We start from the raw sequence: 24,975 nt of genomic DNA on the forward strand, positions 1-24,975 counted from the left end.
CACTGAAACTCAGGAGAGAGCTAGTATCCCAGGTCTGCTGATAGAGGCTAACATAATCACCTGAGGAACAAGCTCTAACCAGAGACAACATTAACAACTAACTCCAGAGATTACCAAATGGCAAAAGGCAAATGTAAGAATCTTACTAACAGAAACCAAGACCACTCACCATCATCAGAACACAGCACTCCCACCCCACACAGTCCTGGGCACCCCAGCACACCCGGAAAGCTAGACCCAGATTTAAAAGCATATCTCATGATGATGGTAGAGGACATCAAGAAGGACTTTAATAACTCACTTAAAGAAATACAGGAGAACACTGCTAAACAGGTAGAAGACCTTAAAGAGGAAGCATAAAAATCCCTTAAAGAATTGCAGGAAAACACAACCAAACAGGTGATGGAATTGAATAAAACCATCCAAGACCTTAAAGGGAAGTAGATACAATAAAGAAAACCCAAAGTGAGGCAACGCTGGAGATAGAAACCCTAGGAAAGAAATCTGGAACCATAGATGCAAGCATCAGCAACAGAATACAAGAGATGGAAGAGAGAATCTCAGGTGCAGAAGATTCCATAGAGAACATTGGCACAACAATCAAAGAAAATATAAAATGTAAAAAGATAATAAATTAAAACATCCAGGAAATCCAGGACGCAATGAGAAGACCAAACCTACGGATAATAGGAGTAGATGAAAATGAAGATTTTCAACTTAAAGGGCCAGCAAATATCTTCAACAAAATTATAGAAGAAAACTTCCCAAACCTAAAGAAAGAGATGCCCATGAACATACAAGAAGCCTACAGAACTCCAAATAGACTGGACCAGAAAAGAAATTCCTCCTGACACATAATAATCAGAACAACAAATGCACTAAATAAAGATAGAATATTAAAAGTAGTAAGGGAAAAGTGTCAAGTAACATATAAATGCAGGCCTATCAGAATTAAACCAGACTGGACAGATGTTATTCAGACACTAAGAGAACACAAATGCCCGCCCAGGCTACTATACCCAGCCAAACTCTCAATTACCATAGATGGAGATACCAAAGTATTTCACGACAAAACCAAATTCACACATTATCTTTCCACAAATCCAGCCCTTCAAAGGATAATAACAGAAAAAAAAAGAGTAAAAGAATGGAAACCATGCCCTAGAAAAAGCAAGAAAGTAATCCCTCAACAAACCAAAAAGAAGACAGCCACAAGAACAGAATGCCAACTCTAACAACAAAATAATAGGAAGCAACAATTACTTTACCTTAATATCTCTTAATATCAATGGACTTAATTCCACAATAAAATGACATAGACTAACAGATTGGCTACACAAACAGGACACAACATTCTGCTGCTTACAGGAAACCCATCTCAGGGAAAAAGACAGATACTACCTCAGAGTGAAAGGCTGGAAAACAATTTTCCAAGCAAATGGTCTGAAGAAACAAGCTGGAGTAGCCATTCTAATATCGAATAAAAACGACTTCCAACCCAAAGTTATCAAAAAAGACAAGGAGGGACACTTCATGCTCATCAAAGGGAAAATCCTCCAAGAGGAACTCTCAATTATGAATATCTATGCTCCAAATGCAAGGGCAGCCACATTCATTAAAGACACTTTAGTAAAGCTCAAAGCACACAATAAAGCATTTAGTAAAGCATTGCACCTCAAACAATAATAGTGGGAGACTTCAACACATCACTTTCATCAATGGACAGATCGTGGAAACAGCAACTAAACACGGACACAGTGAAACTAACAGAAATTATGAAACAAATGGATTTAACAGATATCTACAGAACATTTTACCCGAAAACAAAAGGATATACCTTCTTCTCAGCACCTCATGGTACCTTCTCCAAAATTGACCATATAATTGGTCACAAAACAGGCCTCAACAGATACAAAAATATTGAAATTGTCCCATGCATCCTACCAGACCACCATGGACTAAGGCTGATCTTCAATAACAACATAAATAATGGAAAGCCAACATTCACATGGTAACTGAATACACTCTTCTCAATGATACCTTGGTCAAGGAAGGAATAAAGAAAGAAATGAAAGACTTTTAAGAGTTTAATGAAAATGAAGCCACAACATACCCAAACTTAAGGGACACAATGAAAGCATTTCTAAGAGGGAACCTCATAGCTCTGAGTGCCTCCCAAAAGAAACTAAAGAGAGCACACACTAGTAGCTTGACAACACACCTAAAAGCTCTCGAAAAAAAGGAAGCAAATTCACCCAAGAGCAAATTTAATGTTGAACTTAAATTCATTTTTTGGGTAACTAGCTGTCACCAAGCTTGTTAGGCTTTTCACCTCTACCTAAAAATCATCCCACTATTTTGCCACATAGATGGGCTGATTCATAAAATTGTTTTAGGTATCTCGACGGCAGGAAATAATCAAACTCAGGGGCGAAATCAACCAAGTGCAAACAAGAAGAACTATTCAAAGAATCAACCAAAATGAGGAGCTGGTTCTTTGAGAAAATCAACAAGATATATAAACCCTTAGCCAGACTCATTAGAGGGGACAGGGACAGCATCCTAATTAACAAAATCAGAAATGAAAACGGAGAGATAACAACAGATCCTGAAGAAATCCAAAACACCATCAGATCCTTCTACAAAAGGCTATACTCAACAAAACTGGAAAACCTGGATGAAATGGACAAATTTCAGGACAGATAGCAGGTACCAAAATTAAATCAGGATCCAGTTAACGATCTAAATGATCCCATATCCCCTAAAGAAATAGAAGCAGTTATTAACTGTCTCCAACCAATAAAAGCCCAGGACCAGATGGGTTTAGTGCAGAGTTCTATCAGACCTTCAAAGAAGATCTAATTCCAGTTCTGCACAAATTATTCCACAAAATAGAAGTAGAAGGTACTCTACCCAACTCATTCTTTGAAGCCACAATTACTCTGATACCTAAACTACAGAAAGATCCAACAAAGATAGAGAACTTCAGACCAATTTCCCTTATGAATATCGATGCAAAAATACTCAATAAAATTCTTGCTAACCCAATCCAAGAACACTTTAAAACAATCATCCATCCTGATGAAATAGGTTTTATTCCAAGGAGGAAGTGATGGTTTAATATGTGGAAATCCCTCAAGGTAATCCATTATATAAACAAACTCAAAGACAAATACCACATGATCATCTTGATAGATGGGGAGAAAGCATTTGACAAAATCCAACACCTATTCATGATAAAAGTCTTGGAAAGATCAGGAATTCAAGGCCCATACCTAAACATGATAAAAACAATCTACAGCAAACCAGAAGCCAACATCAAAGTAAATGGTGAGAAGCTGGAAGCAATCCCACTAAAATCAGGGACTAGACAAGGCTGCCCACTTTCTCCCTACCTATTCAACATAGTTCTTGAAGTCCTAGCCAGAGCAATCGACAACAAAAGGAGATATAGGTGATACAAACTGGAAAAGATGAAGTCAAAATATCACTTTTGCAGATGATATGATAGTATATGTAAGTGACCCTAAAAATTCCACCAGAGAACTCCTAAACCTGATAAACAGCTTCGGTGAAGTAGCTGGATATAAAATTAACTCAAACAAGTCAATGGCCTTTCTTTACAAAAAGGATAAACAGGCTGAGAAAGAAATTAGGGAAACAACACCCTTCTCAATAGTCACAAATAATATAAAATACCTTGGCGTGACTCTAACTAAGGATGTGAAAGATCTGTATGATAAGAACTTCAAGTCTCTGAAGAAAGAAATTAAAGAAGATCTCACAAGATGGAAAGATCTCCCATGCTCATAGATTAGCAGGGTCAACATTGCAAAGATGGCTATCTTGCCAAAAGCAATCTACAGATTCAATGCAATCCCCATCAAAATTCCAACTCAATTCTTCAATGAATTAGAAAGTGCAATCTGCAAATTCATCTGGAATAACAAAAAACCTAGGATAGCAAAAACTCTTCTCATGGATAAAAGAACCTCTGGTGGGATCACCATTCCTGATCTAAAGCTTTAATACAGAGCAATTTTGATAAAACTGCATGGTACTGGTATAGCAACAGACAAGTAGACCAATGGAATAGAATTGAAGACCCAGAAATGAACCCACACACCTATGGTCACTTGATCTTCGACAAGGGAGCTAAAACCCTTCAGTGGAAAAAAGAGCATTTTCAACAAATGGTGCTGGCACAACTGGTGGTTATCATGTAGAAGAATGCGAATTGATCCATTCCTATCTCATTGTACTAAGGTTAAATCTAAAGTGAATCAAGGAACTCCACATAAAATCAGAGACACTGAAACTTATAGAGGAGAAAGTGTGGAAAATCCTCAAAGATATGGGCACAGAGGAAAAATTCCTGAACAGAACAGCAATGGCTTGTGATGTAAGATTGAGAATTGACAAATGGAACCTCATAAAACTTCAAAGCTTCTGTAAGGCAAGATACCGTCAATATGACAAAAAGACCACTAACAGATTGGGAAAGGATCTTTATCTATCCTAAATCAGATAGGGGACTAATATCCAATATATATAAAGAACTTAAGAAGGTGGACTCCAAAAAATCAAATAACCCCATTAAAAAATGGGGCTCAGAGCTAAACGAAGAATTCTCACCTGAGGAATACTGAATGGCTGAGAAGCACCTGAAAAAATGTTCAACATCCTTAATCATTAGGGAAATGCAAATCAAAACAACCCTGAGATTCCATCTCACACCAGTCAGAATGGCTAAGATCAAAATTCAGGTGACAGCAGATGCTGGCGAGGACATGGAGAAAGAGGAACACTCCTCCATTGTGGGTGGGATTGCAAGCTTGTACAACCACTCTGGAGATCAGTCTGGTGGTTTCTCAGAAAATTGCACATAGAACTACCGGAGAATCCCACAATACCTCTCTTGGGCATATATTCAGAAGATGTTCTGAGTAGCAAGAAAGACACATGCTCCACTATGTTCATAGCAGCCTTATTTATAATAGCCAGAAGCTGGAAAGAACCCAGATACCCCTCAACAGAGGAATGGATACAAAAAAATATGGTACATTTACAGAATGGAGTACTACTCAGCTATTAAAAACAATGAATTGATGAAATTCCTAGGCAAAATTACTAGGACCTGGAGGGCATTATCCTGAGTGAGGTAACCCAATCACAAAAGAACTAAAATGATATGTACTCACTGATAAGTGTATATTAGTCCAGAAACTTAGAATACCCAAGACTTAAGATACAATTATCGAAACACATGAAACTCAAGAAGAACGAAGACCAAAGTGTGGACTCTTTGCCCCTTCTTAGAATTGGGAACAAAACACCCATGGAAGGAGTTATGGAGACAAAGTTTGGAGTTGAGACAAAAGGATGGACCATATAGAGACTGCCATATCCAGTGATCCATCCTATAATCAGCCTCCAAACGCTGACACCATTGCATACACTAGCAAGATTTTGTTGAAAGGACCCTGATATAGGTGTCTCTTGTCAGACTATGCCGGGGCCTAACAAACACAGAAGTGGATGCTCACAGTCAACTATTGGATGGATCACAGGACCCCTAATGGTGGAGCTAGAGAAAGTACCCAAGGCGGTAAAGGGATCTGCAACCCTATAGGTGGAACAATATTATTAACTAACCTGTACCCGGGAGCTCTTGACTCTAGCTGCATGTGTATCAAAAGATGGCCTAGTCGGCCATCACTGGAAAGAGATGCTCATTGGACATGCAAACTTTATATTTCCCAGTACAGGGGAACACCAGGGCCAAAAAGTGGGAGTGGGTGGGTAGGGGAGTGTGGGCGGAGGGTATGGGGGACTTTTGGGATAGCATTGGAAATGTAAATGAGGAAAATACCTAATAAAAATATTAAAAAAAAAGAAATGAAGCTTGTAGTGCAAGGATTGCGTTTCATGCATTTGAGTTCTTGGCTAAAATGGTGCCAGGAAAATCCCTACATAATCTATTCTGTTGCTACGACAGTAGGTTGCTGTGCACAAACAGACAGGAAGGCTCTACTTATGAAATCAACAACAGAACATAACAACTTTTTGAACATGGAAAGGTCAAAATGAAGCTACATGCAACTTTTAATCCAATGTTACTCTGTTTCAGACACAAGATGAGTGTAAATATCCACTCAATGTCCAAATAATTATCTACATTTAATCCTGCTCAAAAAATTATATTAGGGTCATGGTGCCATAAACTTTGAAGGAGTAATGAACTAAACTCTCTTCTAAGTCAAAGACAAATAAATGATATGGAACCCATTTCTGATAATACTTGAGCAACGAAGAAGCAGAGACTACATAACCCAGAGACCTAGAATAAAACCAATGCTACAGGTCACAAAAAAAAAAAAAACCCAAAAAAACAACAACAAAAAAAAAAAAACAAAAAAAAATCTTGGGTTCAGCCGGGCGTGGTGGCGCACGCCTTTAATCCCAGCACTCAGGAGGCAGAGGCAGGCGGATTTCTGAGTTCGAGGCCAGCCTGGTCTACAAAGTGAGTTCCAGGACAGCCAGAGCTATACAGAGAAACCCTGTCTCGAAAAACCAAAAAAAAAAATCTTGGGTTCAGTTTGTGAGTACTTTATTGAATATTTTTGCATCAATGTTTATAGGAGAAATTGGTCTGAAATTATCCTTCTTTGTTGAGTCTGTGTGGTTTAGGTATCAAGGCAACTATAGCCTCGTAAGTTGAGTTTGGCAATGTTTCTTCTGTTGTTATGATGTAGAATAATTTGAAGAGTATTAGTGTCAGCTCTTTTTTGAAAGTCTGGTATAATTTTGCACTAAAATCACCTGGCCATTGGCTTTTTGTTGGTTTAGAGAATTTAATAACATCTTCTCTTTCCTTAGGGCATATAATTAATTTATTTGATCTTGATTTAGCTTTGGTAAGTGGCATCTATCTAAAATATCATCCACCATGATCAAGTAGGCTTGACACCTAGGGAAGGTACAATATATAAAAAAAATCCATCAATACAAATGACCATTTTTAAAAAAACTGAAAGAAAAACTCTTATGATTATAAATGACAATACCTAATACCCTTTCATGTTAAAAAATCTTGGATAAAAGGTACATAATAATGATAATAATAATAATATAATAAAAGCAAAATAATGCAATCCAATGGTCAATTTCAAACTAATTGAAGAGAAACTTAAAACAATTCCTCTAAAATCAGGGACATAGAAAGGGTATCCACTCTCTCTCTATTCCCTATAGTACTTGAACTTCTAGCTAGAGCATCTAAAGGAGATAGGGAATATAAACAGGAAAGGAAGATGCCAAAATATTGCTACTCAGGAAAGATATCTGAGTATGCATATGTTGCCCCAAATCTCTACCAGAGAACACCTACAGTTGATAAACACCTTCAACAAATTGGGAGAATACAAGATTAACTCAAAACAATGAGTTCATGCAAATAATACAAACTCTTTTATAATTAAGATGATATATCTTTCAATTTGTCTTCTGATCCACAGTATATTGTCAGATTGTTTCCTTGTATTGAAATATTTACTTTGCATTATGGTAAGACCACAGTTGTTTTACTATTACAAAAGTTACAAAATATTTACCACAAAAGAACTTTGCCCTTCTTTTTTGAGTTTGTTTTGACTCATACCTACTTGCCTGGTCCCATTCATATGGGGAATAGATTTGCAGACCTTCATCCTGGGATGATTACGCTTTCTGCTATTGAACTGGTAACTCAGAGCTGCTTCTTACATCACCAAAATGCATCTGCTTTGCTTTTCCATTTTATTTATCCTGAGAGGTACCTGGACACATTGTAAGAGATTGTTCCATTTGTCCTATAGTCACTCATAGTCTGCCTATGGGGGTAAATCCTCATGGATGTAGTCCTGGTGACTTATAGCAGAGATATGTCACTCAGAGATACCTTACTTTCGAAAGTTTTGTCATGTTCATGCATGTGTAAATCCTTATTCATATGTCATTATGCCTTGTGCCTGATCTAGGAAAGCCTATAAGATTTCTGTTCAACATCTTTCCCCCCTGCTTTATACTAATAATACATCAACATAAGGCCTTAAAGATAAATAATGCTCCTGTTTATACTTCTAAATCTTTCAAATCACTTTGTGATCAATTAGGAATAAGTCACTCTACAGGTGTTCCATATAATACACAAGGACAAGCTACTGTAGAAAGAAACTCATCAAACTTTAAAATGACATATTACTTAAATTATGAGGAGAATCTAAATATAGTCTTCTATGTCATATTCTACAGCATATTCGTTCTGTGATCAACCATTTGAACTGTAATGAACAAGATGTCATACCAATTCTACTACATTGGCAAGGGAAAGAAAACACTATATACCCTTTAATGAGATGTTTTGAAAGGCCAATGGAAAGGCACTGATGTACTTTTAACTGTATGAGTCATCTATGGATATTTACCCTTTGGATTCAGCTCAAGAACTACAGTCACAGATCTCATTCATACTTTCTTGAAAATGATTTTAGAATTTTTAGTAGATATAATATTACATACTTTTATATACTTTTTATATTATCTACTTTTATACTAGATGCTTCTTTTACTCCCCAAATAATCCTTATTAGTAAATGGTACTCTCCTGAATGACCATCAACCATTTTTCTGAGCCCTTTGACAGATGATAAACCATCATCCCAGAAAGAATTTTTTTCACTTATTAGCTACTTCAGGTTTTGTAAAATTAAAAACACTTAAGATTAAAGGCTCTGGAATAACAGAAATACCAGCCTATGTTTCTGCTGCTTTTGCTATATTGATTGAAAAGAAAAAAATTGGAAAAAATACACCATTTATAGAACTAATTCTATTTTCACTATAAAGTGTCCATCTTGTACTGTTACTAATTCTGTTAATTACTTAAATTATGGGAGATTTTTGCTATAATGAATCAACTTTCTTATGGTCTATTATCTGTAATTTTGAACCAGTCTTTCTATGATGACCAAGGAATTCAAACCTCACACTGGTTCCTTTTTATATTCTGGCATATTCATAAGTACATGACTTATTCAGCCATTGTCACAGGAGATTCCTCACTTACTACTACAACAGAGGGGAACAAATACAGCCATTATGCAGAGAGAGAAGTGCAGGAAAGGTATACCAGAAGAACAAGGCTTTCTACAACAATTAAGAAATGCTTACATGTACACACAAACACAAAAGCAAGAATCAGAGAGCTTAAACAGATCTGTACTACATCCTCTGCTTATATACTATAGGTTTCAGTTTAGTACTTTGATGGGATTACTGAATTTGCAAACAAGTGGGTTTCTGATTCTGTTGCAAACTTTTGGGAATTTTACTTTTCTGTTTTCTTATTTTCTCTACCTTTGATGAAATGGTTTTATTTTATTTTATTTTATTTTATTTTATTTTATTTTGTTATGTTTTGCTTGATTGATATAGAAGCCTGTTCTTTTCTAGTAAGAGACAGATAAAGAACAGTTCTATATGAGAGAGGGAGTAACTGGGAGAAGCAGAGAAAGCATTGTTGTATTTGTATTTGTATGAACAAAGAGTCTGTTAATAAAAGGGAGATAAAGATTTTAAAAGGACATATTATATGAAATAATCTATTTTCAGTAAAACAAAAAAATCTTAATTAAGATAAAGATAAAATAATCCAATGGGGCAATCAAACTCAACTACTCACCTACTTTGTTAAAAAATGATAAAGAATAACATGTACTGTGAATAATCATAAAGAGGAAGGGAGAAATCCAAGCCATGAGAAGGGTTTGAAAACGCAAAGAAATGGTACTCAAAATACTGTGTTTATGGGGAAATGAAACAGATTGCTTACTTTTGAACAGAATGGGTTTCTTCAGTGAACAATGTCTGCAACAGAACAACAATGTAAATCAAGGATAGTTTCAATGTCCAGCATGTGTCACCTCAAAAGGAAATAAATGTAACTGCAAAGTTTAAACATCTAACCAAGGAACAAAAGGATATCTTTCACTTCTCTCCAGTCCTTTTCCATTTGTTTAGGATTGTACATGCTTATGTATACATAGGAAAGTTCTTTGTAAGCCTGTATTTATTACCTGTCTCATTTGAAATCTCATTATCTGCACAAGGAGCACAATCAAAGCAGCAGACAGCCTTGCCTTCCTGACCAGCTTTTCTGAATCCAGGCCTACAGCTTCCACTGCATACAGACTGAGGAATCTGAAAGAAATGAAAAACATGAGCAAGATATGTTCAGAGTTTTGTGAAAAATTTGAGATATTCTGAGAATCATTGTACAATTAATTTGCAAATGCTTATACTTATAGTAGGAGATAATGCACTTTAGTATTACTAATTTTGACAGCTCTTGGGCTATACAGATGATGTGTTTAATTGAATCTTGGTCCAATAGGATGAATCTGTTTTTAAGTAGGTCAGTAAAATAGTTTTCTAAAAGATCAAGGATCACTTCAGATTAATATTTTCGAAATACCTACTGGCTACTAGGGGAACTTTTATATTCAAAGTGGCTGCGGATCTTGAATGAGAACATTCTCAGGCTTGGATTCATCAGGGGAAAAAAATCTATGAGCATTTTTATGAGAAGTTTTATACAGACATTTACCTGAGGGTGAAAGATGTACTATAAAATTGCGGTAGGGGGTCAGTGTTAAGTTGGCTATTATCGCAGATAGAATGAAAAGAGATGGAAAGTGAGCAACCACATTCTTTAATCTCTGAATCTGTTTTTGTGAGTGTTTTGTTATCACCTCCTTTTCATCTTAAAGTGTTTTCCCCACTATGATGTCCCGCATAATTACTGTGCCAGCCAAAAGAGATTTGTTCTTTCTTTAGTTGTGTTTTATAACTATTTAACCAAAGTAACAAAGCAAATATAATACACACACACACACACACACACACACACACACACACACACACATACACACACCTCAAGCTAGTCTTCCTTCACAATGGCTGATTAAGCAAAAATGCCACCTTATTTCACACTGAAATTTCTTGGGCTGGGTATAAAATAAACTTTCTATTAGTCTTTAGAGGTAGCGATAAAACCTAATACATACTCTATTTATAATAAATGTGTGTTCTTTAGTAGAATTTGAAAACAAACTTTTCCATTGATCAGGATCAGGGAATGAGAAAATAGTCTACTTTGGCTGTATTTATGTGGAGTTTCTTCCTTAGTGGTAGTTGAATACTTATTAGTACTCAATGAGTGTCAAAGGTTCACTACATACTGAAAATTCCTTTTGTTTTTGTGAAAGGTCAAAGAAATGGGATAAGTCACAACTCACCCTTGTAAAGCTTGTAGGCCATTGAATCATCTGCTCAGACAAAGACAATTGTTGACCCTGGGAGGCATGCGTGAAAAAGGTTCCTACTTTCACCTTTAGTCCAAGACCCTTTGGAAAATTCCAAAAATTAAGAATATCATACTTTGAATCTAAGTTTCTTCCTCTATCCATTACTGTGTGATCTTTCATATGATTTTTATGCATGGTGTTCTTTAAGAAAGGGAAAAGCTAAAAGAGATGCAGAAACATATGTTTAAATACATCTTTAAATACTATAACACTTTTAAAAATAATACAAATAATCTCAGAGTTTTTAACCTATCATTTTAAAAAGTCTTTAAATGAGACATTAAAAGCTGAGTAAATGAAAGAGTCTTGATTGGAAATGCATTAAGTTTCAAATCAAATGAAATCATTAAACACAGATAAGAGAACAAGTTAGGTAGATTCAGATGGCTCAAATTTCTTTAAAAATCTCATGACAGCTATTAACTTTTGGCATTTATTTAGGAGCGTCCATACTTAAAGTGAGGTCCCCAAAGTCTAAAGTGTACTTTAAAGTGATCTGTAACTTCAAACCATGCAGTAGTGCTCAGAAGCATTTTAACCCTTAAGGGTCTATTGTGTTTACCTCTGCTCTGAGGAATATATATGTGAAATCAAAACTTTTCACAGTGATCAGATTATGAAGAAAACTGTGAGGTGCCTTGTTATATTAATTTAATGTTGACTTTAATTTTTTTGTGTGTGTTCCTGATATGCATTTATAAAAATCATTTGTGTTGTATATTACATTGATCTTCAGAAAGAGAAAAATTATCCTTTCCCTTGCATATTGACAACATATTCCAGAATCTATAAGCCCAAACCAGAATCTAAAGGCCTTAGAATACATAAAAATATAACATTGCTGATATTACAACACACAAAAAAGGAATATTACCTGCCAAGGGAAGAATACAGTTTCCTCTCCACTATCATGCACTTGTGTCTGTAGTTGCTCAAGAAATATCTCATGGAGACTGTAGGCCACAGCATATACAGCATTGTATATATTGTGTCCCTCTTCACTCATGGCCGGGTCAAAAATGTGTCTGGGCAGTAATACCAAAGAAGCATTGACTTGGCAGTTCTCCAAAAGATGACAATCAAGCTCAGAAAATGAGCACTTGAAGAATAAAAACCAAAACTTAGGGAGGTAATTGTCTGCTGGGTATTTGTAGGGATTAACTGTTTGAATAAAATTTGTAAATTCAATCTTCTCTTCATGGTAGTGTGAAAAAATGAAACTACCATGAAATGACTCTACCATGAAATAATCACTATGGCTGACAACATCCCAATGACAATTCAAGACCCAGACTTTCCATGTCACTAACCGTTGCCCAATGTGTCTCATTAAACCCTGTAAATAACCAATATCCCCATAAATAATTATCACATTTGCTGATGATTCCTGAATCTCCTCCATATTTTGCCATAATTTGTTGGAAAATGAATTCATGGTTCCAGGGATCAATTTTAAAAATGCTATGCAGATGTTATTACTTTCCATATCTTCTGTGAATTCTGACAAAATCTGAGTCCCTCTGTGGTCATCTGGGAGGATCAGACCAACCCAAGACCAGCTGAAATGAAGCATTAAAGAGACAATGGCAAGTGAGAGAGATGTGTCCTTGGGGGCCATCTGATAGAGAGAATTAAACTGTCCTGGATCATTCAAGGTAGAATCATAAGGTCCAAAAGTGAGCTGCAAATAAAACAACAACAACAACAACAACAACAAACAAAATTGGAAACCAGAGAAAGAACACAATTAATTAATATCTGTAAACAATTAGGATAGAGATGGGTTTCTCATATTTCATATGGAAAACATTACAGAGTTTTTCACAAATATTACTGACAGTTCTTCAGTTTAAATAACCTAAGTGGTTTCATCCCGCTATTTCTATTTCATGTAATGGTAATGTGGATCTATCATCAATGGCAACAAGACATACTTCCTTCCTAGTTCTCACACCTAGCCCTCACCTGAGGTATTTTGTAGAGTTTTAGCAGGGTTGCGATGTGAGCAGATGTTGCCCATGATGTTCCTGTAAGTGCAGCAGGTGACTTTCTCTTCTGTCCACAGACATAGTTAGGTAGGGGTATTTTCATCCTTGTTAGCCAAACCAAGGCACCATAAAGAATACTTTTTTCAGTAAATACAACATTATAGAGATCAAAGCCCAGAGTTGTGTTGGGTAGAAGATGAGGGTTTTTGTTGATCTCCTCAATGGCAAATACCAGGGCCAAAACAAACTGGTAGTTCTTAAACTTATACCTGCACAGATTTACAAAGAAGGAAGACACAGACCATATAACCTTTATGTTTAGTGGAAAATGTTTATAACTTAAATGCTAATGTTTCTATAAAATCCATATTTTAACATCTTCTCATAAATGGCTGGAACTAGAATTGGCATTTTAATTGGATAAGATTAAGTTTCTACAGTACCAACACTCATTAAGTTTAGTCTTTGGAACTGTAATTTATTATTATATTCATTTACTGATTTTTTAATACGTGGAAAAAGTTTATAAGTCAATGAATTTGGGATTAGGTTACAACAAAATATCAGAATTTTGCTGTCTGGATTTTCTGTCAGTCTCTGTGATTATAAAAGATCAATGTATCTTGATCAAATCACCCACTTTACTGGGACAGTATATTATTTAAGGAATAGTACAAAGTTAGGTCAAAGAATATACTGCCACATTTGTCATTTCTATGATTTTTGAAAAAAATATGGCAGCCATTTGTAAACAATGTAGACTAGACTATCCTTGAACTCATGAGGATCTTCCTGCCCATGCCTCTCAATTTCTGTTATTAATTTATATGAAACTACACCCAAATCTATTTCTCCTTCATGGTTTTTTGAAATGTGTATTTCATTTATGTGGATGTGAGTCTCTGTGTTCATGAAAATCAATAACTCTGATGGTAAGTATGATGAGGAATTCCTGTGTTGATCCAAACTTTCCATATTACTTCACACAGTATCTTTTAATCTTTTAATTATTGCCTGCCTGCTTGCCTGCCTGCCTTGTTCTACTGACTGAAACGGAGTCTGACTATGTAGCCCTGGCTGGACTGGGACATACTCTGTAAGGCAACCAGGCTTTGAAATCACTAAGCTTCTCTCTCTCTCTCTCTCTCTCTCTCTCTCTCTCTCTCTCTCTCTCTCTCTCTCTCTCTCTCCTTCCTTCCTTCCTTCCTTCCTTCTTTCTTTCTTTCTTTCTTTCTTTCTTTCTTTCTTTCTTTCTTTCTTTCTTTCTTTCTTTCTTTCTCTCTTTCTTTTTTTCTTTTTTCCCATCATTTTTATTAAATATTTTCTTCATTTACATTTCAAATGCTATCCCCAAAGTCCCCTATACCCTCCCTCTACCCTGCTCCCCTAACCACTCACTCCCACTTCTTGGCCCTGGCATTCCCCTATACTGGGGCATATAAAGTTTGCTAGACCAAGGGGCCTCTCTTCCCAGTGATGGCCGACTAGGCCATCTTCTGCTACATAAGCAGCTAGAGACAGGAGCTCTGGGGGTACTGATTAGTTCATATTCTTGTTCCACCTATAGGGTTGCAGACCCCTTCAGCTCTTGGGTACTTTCTCTAGCTCCTATGTTGGGGGCCCTGTGTTCCATCCTATAGATGACTGTGAGCATCCACTTCTGTATTTGCCAGGCACTGGCAAAGTCTCACAGGAGACAGCTATATCAGGGTCCCTTTAGCAATATCTTGTGGGCGTATGCAATAGTGTCTGCGTTTGGAAGCTGATTATGGGATGAACGCCTGGGTGGGGCAGTCTCTGGATGGTCCATCCTTTCATCTTAGCTCCAAACTTTGTCTCTGTAACTCCTTCCATGGATATTTTATACCGTATTCTATAAAAGACATGGGAGAAATGAAGTACCCACGTGTTGGTCTTCCTTCTTGATTTTCTTGTGTTTTGGACATTGTATCTTGGGTATTCTAGGTTTCTGGGCTAATATCCACTTATCAGTGAGTGCATATCTAATGACTTCTTTGGTGACTGGGTTACCTCACTCAGGATGATATCCTCCAGATACATCCATTTGCCTAAGAATTTCATCAATTCATTGTTTTTAATAGCTGAGTAGTATTCCATTGTGTAAATGTACCACATTTTCTGTATCCGTTCTTCTGTTGAGGGACATCTGGGTTCTTTCCAGCTTCTGGCTATTATAAATAAGGCTGCTATGAACATAGTGGAGCATGTGTCCTTATTACCAGTTAGAACATCTTCTGGGTACATGCCCAGGAGAGGTATTGCTGGATCTAGCAGTAGTACTATGTCCAGTTTTCTGAGGAACCACCAGACTGATTTCCACAGTGGTTGTACCAGCTTGCAATCTCCACATCCTCGCCAGCATCTGCTGTCACCTGTATTTTTGATCCTAGCCATTCTGACTGGTGTGAGGTGGAATCTCCGGGTTGTTTTGATTTGCATTTCCCTGATGATTAAGGATGTTGAACATTTTTTCAAGTGCTTCTCAGCCCTTTGGTATTTCTCAGTTGAGAATTCTTAGTTTAACTCTGTACCCCATTTTTAATGGGGTTATTTGAATTTCTGGAGTACAGCTTCTTGAGCTCTTTGTATATATTGGATATTAGTCCCCTATCAGATTTAGGATTGGTAAAAATTCTTTCCCAATCTGTTGGTGGCATTTTTGTCTTATTGACAGTATCTTTTGCCCTACCGAAGCTTTGCAATTTTATGAGGTCCCATTTGTCGATTCTTGATCTTGTAGCACAAGCCATTGCTGTTTTGTTCAGGAAAATTTCCCCTGTGCCCATATCTTCAAGGGTTTTCCCCACTTTCTCTTCTATAAGTTTCCTGTCTCTGGTTTTATGTGGAGTTCTTTGATCCATTTAGCCTTGAGCTTTGTACAAGGTGATAAGAATGGATCAATTTACATTCTTCTACATGACAATCGCCGTTGTGCCAGCACCGTTTGTTGAAATGCTGTCTTTTTTTCCGCTGGATGGTTTTAGCTCCCTTGTTAAAGATCAAGTGACCATAGGTGTGTGGCTTCATTTCTGGATCTTCAATTCTATTCCATTGATGTACCTGTCTTTTGCTGTACTAGTACCATGCAGTTTTTATCACAATAGCTCTGTAGTACAGCTTCAGGTCAGGCATAGTGATTCCACCAGAGGTTCTTTTATTGTTGAGAGTAGTTTTTGCTATCCTAGATTTTTTGTTATTCCAGATGAATTTGCAAATTGCCCTTTCTAACTCAGCGAAGAATTGAGTTGGAATTTTGATGGAGATAGCATTGAATCTGTAGATTGACTTAGCTTCTTTCTTATTCTCCTTCCTCACTGCTATGAGGAAGACAAAGTAGCATACCAACACCCCACTTTTTCCTAGTTGTTTTCAGCACATAAGCTGGTACTCTGTTCAGAAAACTTGTAAGGAGACTTTTCTTCCTGTTTCATATTATCAGTGGAATCCAGGAATTCACTCATTTTCTTTGGAAGACCTGAATTCAGATCCCCACACTTGAATACAGATAATTTTATCCTATTAAGCAACAATGGTAAGGAAAAAACCTTGCACACTTAATGATGCCAACTCTCCCCAAATATACCCAAAGAAATAGCATCTTCTTTTAATGTCAAAGCATGCTGTTCACAACACAGGTTCCTTAAGGTTATACTTATTAAATTTTTCTTCACTTGGATATAGAAATACTTCATATTAAGACATTTTTCAGGGTTTCCTAAAAAAGCAATATATATTTTTATAGTTTTGAGAGGTATATTGGGAAGGATATTAATTTATTCTATGTTAATCACACTTGAAAAACAAGGAAACTGGTCATTTTTATATGTAGGTTTTCTCTGCAAAATTCTGATCTTTTGTTCAGGTTGTTTCAGGGATATTTTGTTTGTTTCTTTACTTAGTTTTTTGCTCATCAAATGCTTGTGCCTCTGATTTTTTTGTTCTTCCAATTCTTTTCCCAAAACTGTTCTCATTTAGAATAACTGATGGTCTACCACATATCTGACATACCTGCTGGGTGAAAGACCACTGTATTTTTTTCTTCCTTTCATTATACCCCTTATCAGGGAATCTGCTGGGATTTAATGCCTTTAGGTGTGTTTCTTTTAAACCAAATGTAGTTTTCTAGAAATGTCACACAAAATGAAAGAAAATAAAATATTTTTTATATATCATAATATAAAACAAATGAGTAAGAAAATAAGTGTATTTAACAGGATAAAATTATGCCAACCCACAAAATTTAAATACTGTGTGGCAGAATTATAACAAATAAAGTAGAATGTGAGCTTAGAATTGAAAATTTTACTTAAAAATCTGTTATTTTATATCTCTCAAGTCATAAACACTAGGCACCCAAATTAACCAGATTAGAAGATCGTGTTTCAGTGAATGTCTGTAAAATTAGACAAACTAAACATTCTAAGTCACATTCAGAAAGTCAAACACCTTACATCTTTCATATTTATTATCTAAAATATATATCAGCAAAGTATAAACCTGGATTCTGAAGACCTTGATTGGAAGACTCCATTACTACACTACATACTTGTATTATGAAACATGGAGAAATCAATCTGGTCCTCACCTGGATGCTTTTCTGTCCTGGCTATGTTTGACATTTCTGGGAGGTGCTTTGCCTGTTACTACAGAAAATAGAAGTAATATTCACTCTCACTCATCTGTGAACCATGAGGGATACAGTAAAGACCTGTCATATATGATATACCCTGTGGTACAATAATGGACATGCCTGTTATAGTTGAACTCTTCTTTGTTTGCTTTGATATGAGGTCCCCACAATGTTATTGGACACATGCTTGGCACTATTAAAAATAGTCAGTATGAAATTAGGTAGGTCATAGACCCGGCTGAAGAACTTAATACTGTTATTCTGCTAAATTGACATAGTATGAGGTCAACTCCTTATGACTGATCGCTGTACTAGTGGATTAGTACATTTCTCATCCCTCATCAGAGAAGCTTCTTTTTGCAGTAGATAGCAAAAAAAAAAAAAAAAAAAAAAAAAAAAAAAAAAAAGAAACCGTTGACTGACTGATCCTGGTATGGATAATAATAGATTATGAAATACTTAGCTATTACTGAGATTCACATATCATACCCCTACCAAAAGATTGGGGCTTCATGGCTGAATAGAAGCAGGAAGATTGCAAGGAACAGATGATGTTGATAACCTCAATGAAACAACATTTTCTATACAAACAGGCTAGCTGCATGTTTGAACCCACAGCATATAAAAGACCACGTGCATGCAAACAAGACAAAATAGCTTTATGGGAAAGGAGATGTACATGAAATCTCAACCTAACTGAGATGCTATTGAGATTTTATAGTTAGAGAGAGAGAGAGAGAGAGAGAGAGAGAGACAGACAGACAGACAGACAGACAGAGTTTCTTCACTATTATGACCACTAGGTGGTCAAGTACACTAAAGGGAAGGCTCCACTTACAATAGTACTTATATAACACAAACTTTATTTGACTCAGAAAGCAAAGCTACATTATGTTAGTTGCATACATGGGTAAGGGTGGTGAGAAAGGACATGACAGGATGTGGTGTGGGTGGATAGTATCAAAATATTTTGTATGAAATCATTAAAGAAGTTATAAGTACTTTTAAATGCTAAAAATAAATATTATGTCTAATCAATGAACATTTGTCAAAATTGTGAGATACAATAAAAATAATAGAGCTTTGCTAATAGATACTAGGCCTTATATGCACACATATATAAATATAATGATATGTTTCATTTTATTATTTTATGCATGTAAGCAAAGACCTTCAAACACATTTTATAGTTTAATCACTACTACCTATTTCATAATAAAGCAGAAGAGGGGCTCTAAGCCTCCAAACACAAACTAATTATAAGGATATGACAACTTTATTTCCTAGATTTCATATGTACAATTCATCTATGATAATTAATTTTTCTTTAAAATTAAAGATAATTTCATTTAATTGTTTCTCATTATTTTCATAAAGTAGATTTAAAATCTCTATCACATTGGTTAAATATTCATCTTGATTATTATATTTAAAGTACTTCCATGCTTTTGAGCATGTGTATAATTTCTCTTTTTATTTATGATGAAAGGACTTTTTTCTTTTTTTCCTCTCCCCGTCTTCTTATTTGTCCAAATTCATTCCCCTCCTCATACTTTCCCTCTTTAAAAAGCAAACAGGCAAATTGAAAACAAACAAATAAACCATTATTTTAAAAATAAATAGTGAAGCCAGATTTCATGGTCCACGTCATTAATCCCCACAATCAGGAGACAAAGGCAGACAGATTGCTGTGTTTAAAACCAGCTTGTTATACATAGATTGTTTTGGGAAGTCATATCTACAGAAAGAGACACTGTATTGAGGAAAATAATAAAGGAGAGAGAGAGAGAGAGAGAGAGAGAGAGAGAGAGAGAGAGAGAGAGAGAGAGAGAATAATTTAACTAGGAATATGTTTTCCTTAATCCACACAATCAAGGAGACAGAGGATAGTGATCTCTGTGAGTTCTAGGTCAGTCTGTTCTATATAGTTAATTCCAGAACTGCTAAGGTTATGTAGAGCTATAGAGACCATCTCACAAAAGCATGGGTTCCCCAACAACTAAAACAGGACTGCATAGTCCTGCAGTGACTTGACATGCTATGGTGATACTGAGGTTAGGGGGCCTCTACTTTCTCAGAGAAGTGATAGTGGGATCCTGTAGGATCTGGGAGGAGAGGAGGGCTGTGATTATGATATAAACTGAATAAATACATGAATTAATGAAAAAAGTAAAACAGTGAAAAGCACATGAATCCCCTACCCTTGCCAAACACACACACACACACACACACACACACACACACACACACACACACACACACATTTACCAAAGTGTTTTAGTTAGGGTTCTTTTTTGTTGGATGAAAAACCATGACCAAAATCAAACTGGAGAATAGGGTTTATTTGGTGTCATTATTATAATTACTAATGATTGATGAAACACCATGACAAAAAGCAAGATGGAAAGACATATTTTTATTATGCTTGTGCTTTCGCATGGTAAACCATCACTGAAAGAATTTAAAGCAAGAACTCAAACAGAACTAAAATGTGGAGGCAGGAGGTGATACAGATGACACAGAAGGCTTCTATTTACTGGCTCACTAATAATAGCTTTCTCACTCTGCTTCTTTACAGAATTCAATACTACCAGTCCATGAATGGCTAGACCCACAATGTGGTGAGCCAGCACTCATCAATCACTAATAGAAAAATTGTCCTACAGATTTGCTTACAACCCACTATTATGGAGAAATTTTCTCAATTGCTGTTTCTTCTTCTCAGATGACTTTAACTTATATATGGTTGATATAAAACCATCCGGCACACTTGGATTACATTTCTTCATCACTGTTCATTATTGGAAGAAGTCAGGACAGGAACTAACATGAATTGGAGGTCATGGATCTGTGATCCAGAGGCCATGGAGGAACACTGTTGATTGGATTGCTCACTGCAACTTGCTGAGCCTGATTTCTTATGGAACCCAGGACCACCTGCCCAGAGGTGGAACCACCCACAATGGGCTGGGCTCTACCCTACTAACAAATGATTAAGAAAACACCATACAGTATTGCCTTAAGCCTGATCTTACTTACTCAATGGATTCATCCTCATCTGCAGTGACTCTAGTTAGTGTCAAGTTGACATTAAACATAAATAGCCAGTACATAAAAATATATGAATACAAACAATCTACACACATATTAGATGATAGAAAAATATTTATAAATTGTTAATAATAGATTAAAGGAAAGTTTAGGGTATTAAATGCTGAAAAATAATCTTAGGTGGCTATTTATAATATTATCATTAGGATAGTAATAAAAACAGAACATTCAGACCAACCAGTCAGAAAGGTCAGAAATCTAAGACATTTCATGTATTATTGCTAAATGTCTACTGCATTAGGTAATTTAGATTGAAAATCAGAATATACTTCATAAATTATTTACTCATTCAATTATAGAAGATATAGTTGAAACATTATGCATTAAAATCACCTCTTAATCCATTTTACAAGGATCAGAATTTCCATTTATTTCTGTGAGAGTTTGGAACAAACTGTAGAATAATCCCTACAGTGCTGACACTAACTGTCTCCAGCACTCACCACAGTCAGGCTCTGACAAAATTCTTTACATCAGAGAGGTTGCTGTGCTCTTAATGGGCTTTTGCTTTTCTGGCTATGCTAGAAATACCTCTGTATATTACATTGCCTTTATTAATTGTCTTGAGACAAGAGGAGTTAGCAATCACAACAGAGTGCCAAATAAAAGAACTATCTGGAGACAAAGTAAGATCAATGGGTATAGAACAGAAGACACCAAATTTGTGTTCTCAAAGTAAAGGAATGCAGGCCAGATACATAATTGACATCCATAAAAGGATTTAGAAGGCACTCAAGGGTCATTCTGACTGTGTACCCCCCTCCCCCCCAAAAAAGAGTGACAGTACTGCAATTTGTGGAAATTGAGAAATCAATTATAAGTCCCCAAGCCAAAGTGGAGAAGTGTGTTCTGGATCAAGATACATTTAGGGGTGAATCCATTTTTAATAGCACAGAAGAAGGCACATACACATGGTTTAAGGGTATACAAAAATGCATTTGGAAACTGCATCGTATAAGATGAAATTATTAATCTTTTTTAGTAAAAATAGTTTTCCTGTCATGAACTACTTTTGGTATTATTTGTAACAAAAACCCTGAAGTTTTTAATAATATATAATCATTTCATTTATCATGGACAAGCCATACTCTCAAGGCTCACATAACTTTTTTCACATATAGACTTGTTGCATACCATAAAGAAAAACAAATACAGATTTCCATTGGTGCCTGAGCTGCTGAGAGTAGAGGCAGAGGAAAAGGAGAGTAACAAGAGGCATTAGTTAAGATAAAGCAGAAGTGGCTCCACCCAGCTTCTAAAGTCCACAGTCTGCTAAGCATGTGACAAATTTGTGATTTTTATCTGAGATAAAATAAGATCCTTAAGAAATTAGATCTACCTTTACATATTGTATCAACATATGAATAATTGCATTGAGACATAAAGTTTGGGTCTCTGGCCACCTTTGGTATTTTAGTTTGAAACAAAATGTGTCCAGATTACCTAAAGTATCATGATTTTTTACAAGATATTTCTTCTACCACTTCCTTGATTTTACCTAGCATCCCACTAAATTTTAAACAAATACACAGTAATGTCACACTGAGCACAATTCACATTCATATGTATATTTTCTTTTTATAAATCTCTAACCTGCTGTCATCCTACCAATTTGTTCGTATGTATTTACAATCTCTATTGCTCTGTTCCAGATTCTTTTTACACCGTTCTGTAGGATTTGCAATATTTGTATGGGATAAACACACCTTACTTCCACTATAAGCAGAGACACTTTACTATAGGTTGTTAAAATGAACTATAATACAAATACTTTAACAAATGGCTATGTGGGAATGTCCCTGTATTTTCAAATTTTCAATTATATGCTATCAGAGTAAAGTCCTGTCAAGATATTTGGCTTTATCATTTCTGTGACCCATCACCTGCTTCCTATAAGTATATGCTTGTCCTTCCTTGCATGTTCCAAACACAGTTCTCTCAGATTATGATTATTAAGCAAACTGCCATGGTGAAGATCACATAGCCCTCAAGGCTAAAAGGTAACAGAGAGAAGTGGACCAGCAATTGTCCTGTTGCTGATCGGCTTAGACTAGATGAGTAAAGAGTGGGTTTTTGGAAGAATAAAGAGCTGGTGGAGTGGTGTCATCCAGGGCAGAATAATGGAGCAGAAGGATTGGCCTTATGGACAGACATGAAAGACAGAAGCAGGGTAGGGAGGTACAGCAATTAGAGCCACACAGAGAGACATAGTGGCTGGGAAGTCAGGTTGAGCTTGATAGGCTATGGGAAGGATTTCTCCAGTAAACATCTCAATAGCATTAAACTATGGCAATATCTCCATGCCTTTATTGTTAGTCACCAACCAACTGGAACCCCAAAAACCTCAAAATAATTTTTTTAAAGAAGTCAGACTTTTCTAGTACTATTACTTAATCTTTTATATCTCAAAAAAGCTAAAAACAACCCGCAAAAAACCAAAAAACAAAAAGCAAAAACGACAACAACAACAGCAACAAGAAAACTGCCTTAAGTGACCACCCTCACAGAAAATGTATCTTGGTGAGCACATCCATCTAAATGAGGAAAATCACTGGAAGCATATGTGAACATTTAATATCTGTATCTGAGAATAAAAAATACCAAAGAACCACTGAATAACACATACACAAAATGAAATAGACAAAGTGTAGAGCAGAAAAGTTAATGCTGAGAGTCCTGTTCTGAAATCACCTGCATGCAACATAGTAAATTCACTCACTGACATTATCCTTTGTCAAGAGTACACTGAACTTGAAGAAAACTGTGAACCATCAGGTCATATTTAGACTAAACTACTTATCCTATGAAATCACAATGCTGACAATTATCAAATCATCGTGCATTACAAGCAAGACAGAGAAGATCATGTTTCAGTAGCATACGAGGAAAGACACATGAATATCATCAGTATTATCACTTTTCCTCTGAAAGAAGAAAATAAGTACATATGAAAATATACTTGAAGAAACTTGAGAATGGAAAAAATAGATTATGGAAAATAAAAGGACGTTTCCACTCAGCATTTTAAATCCCCAAAATTGTGAGTTAGTAAAATTAATAATTGTACTTACTGTATGTGAATGTCCTGGAAAGCGTATGGTAAATATTTATGAGGAACTTTGTTGCCTGTGTAGAAAATATGAAGAGGAAAAAATGTACCAATAGTCACATCTCCTTTATGGTAAGAATCTTCTGAGATTGTTACATAACATTCATTGTCAGTAAAGGAACACACAAAAGAAAGAATATAAAGGAGCCCAAAGACAAAAGTCCAGAATATCTTATTAACAAACATACCTGCCCATAAAACCAGTACCTACAAATTTAGTGATGTCTAGCTCAAGTATTTGTGAAGATGTGTGCTTCTAACTTTATTAATGGGTGAAGTTGTCACACTATTTATCTCAAGTGCTTACTGACACTTTCTGTACCATCATTGAGAATTACAAAATTCTTTCTTGCCTTTGGCTTTGCATCTGAGGCCCTGACTTCTGTTTAAAAACTTCTGTGGCTAGAGAAGATACAAAACATATTTTGTATCTTCTCTAGCCACAGGCACCATGATTTCAGGCAAGACAGTAGACAACTAGAGCTTAGGGATCAATTTTATGATTGGGCTGTTTACACCAAGTTTGAAGCAAGAAATTTTCTCATATGACAACACCTTTGGCTGATGAAAACATGCTGTACCAGAGGTAGCCATAGAAGGTAAACTGGGAGAAGGCCCCCAAATGCCCATGTCATGCATACACCAGCAAAATGAGTGAACCACACTTTTCCAAACAAAAGACATCCCGTAGAGACTTCATAGTGACTATAA

At 36.0% G+C, this 24,975-nt stretch overlaps 1 protein-coding gene across 3 annotated transcripts in view; it reads right to left on the reverse strand.

Annotated features, from left to right (window-relative positions):
* LOC110288157 (vomeronasal type-2 receptor 116-like) overlaps nt 1-24,633 on the reverse strand; it is a 36,878-nt gene extending 12,245 nt beyond the window's left edge. Inside the window, exons 1-6 of one of the 3 annotated variants that reach the window (XM_085831193.1) lie at nt 24,453-24,633; nt 24,227-24,281; nt 13,371-13,662; nt 12,280-13,086; nt 11,337-11,564; nt 10,116-10,239 (exon numbers count right to left, since the gene is read on the reverse strand). In XM_085831193.1, coding sequence (XP_085687319.1) covers nt 10,116-10,239; nt 11,337-11,564; nt 12,280-13,086; nt 13,371-13,496 — 1,285 coding nt within the window. In that variant the 5' untranslated portion in view covers nt 13,497-13,662; nt 24,227-24,281; nt 24,453-24,633. Of the gene's footprint in view, nt 1-10,115; nt 10,240-11,336; nt 11,565-12,279; nt 13,087-13,370; nt 13,663-17,422; nt 17,537-24,226 lie in introns of those variants that run through there. The other 2 variants (XM_085831191.1, XM_085831192.1) reach the window with 2 other exon arrangements.
* Between the last annotated feature and the right edge of the window lie 342 nt (nt 24,634-24,975).

The sequence above is a fragment of the Mus caroli genome, unplaced genomic scaffold (assembly GCF_978045245.1).
Source record: "Mus caroli unplaced genomic scaffold, Mus_caroli_1 scaffold_15, whole genome shotgun sequence".
Lineage (NCBI taxonomy): Eukaryota > Metazoa > Chordata > Mammalia > Rodentia > Muridae > Mus > Mus caroli.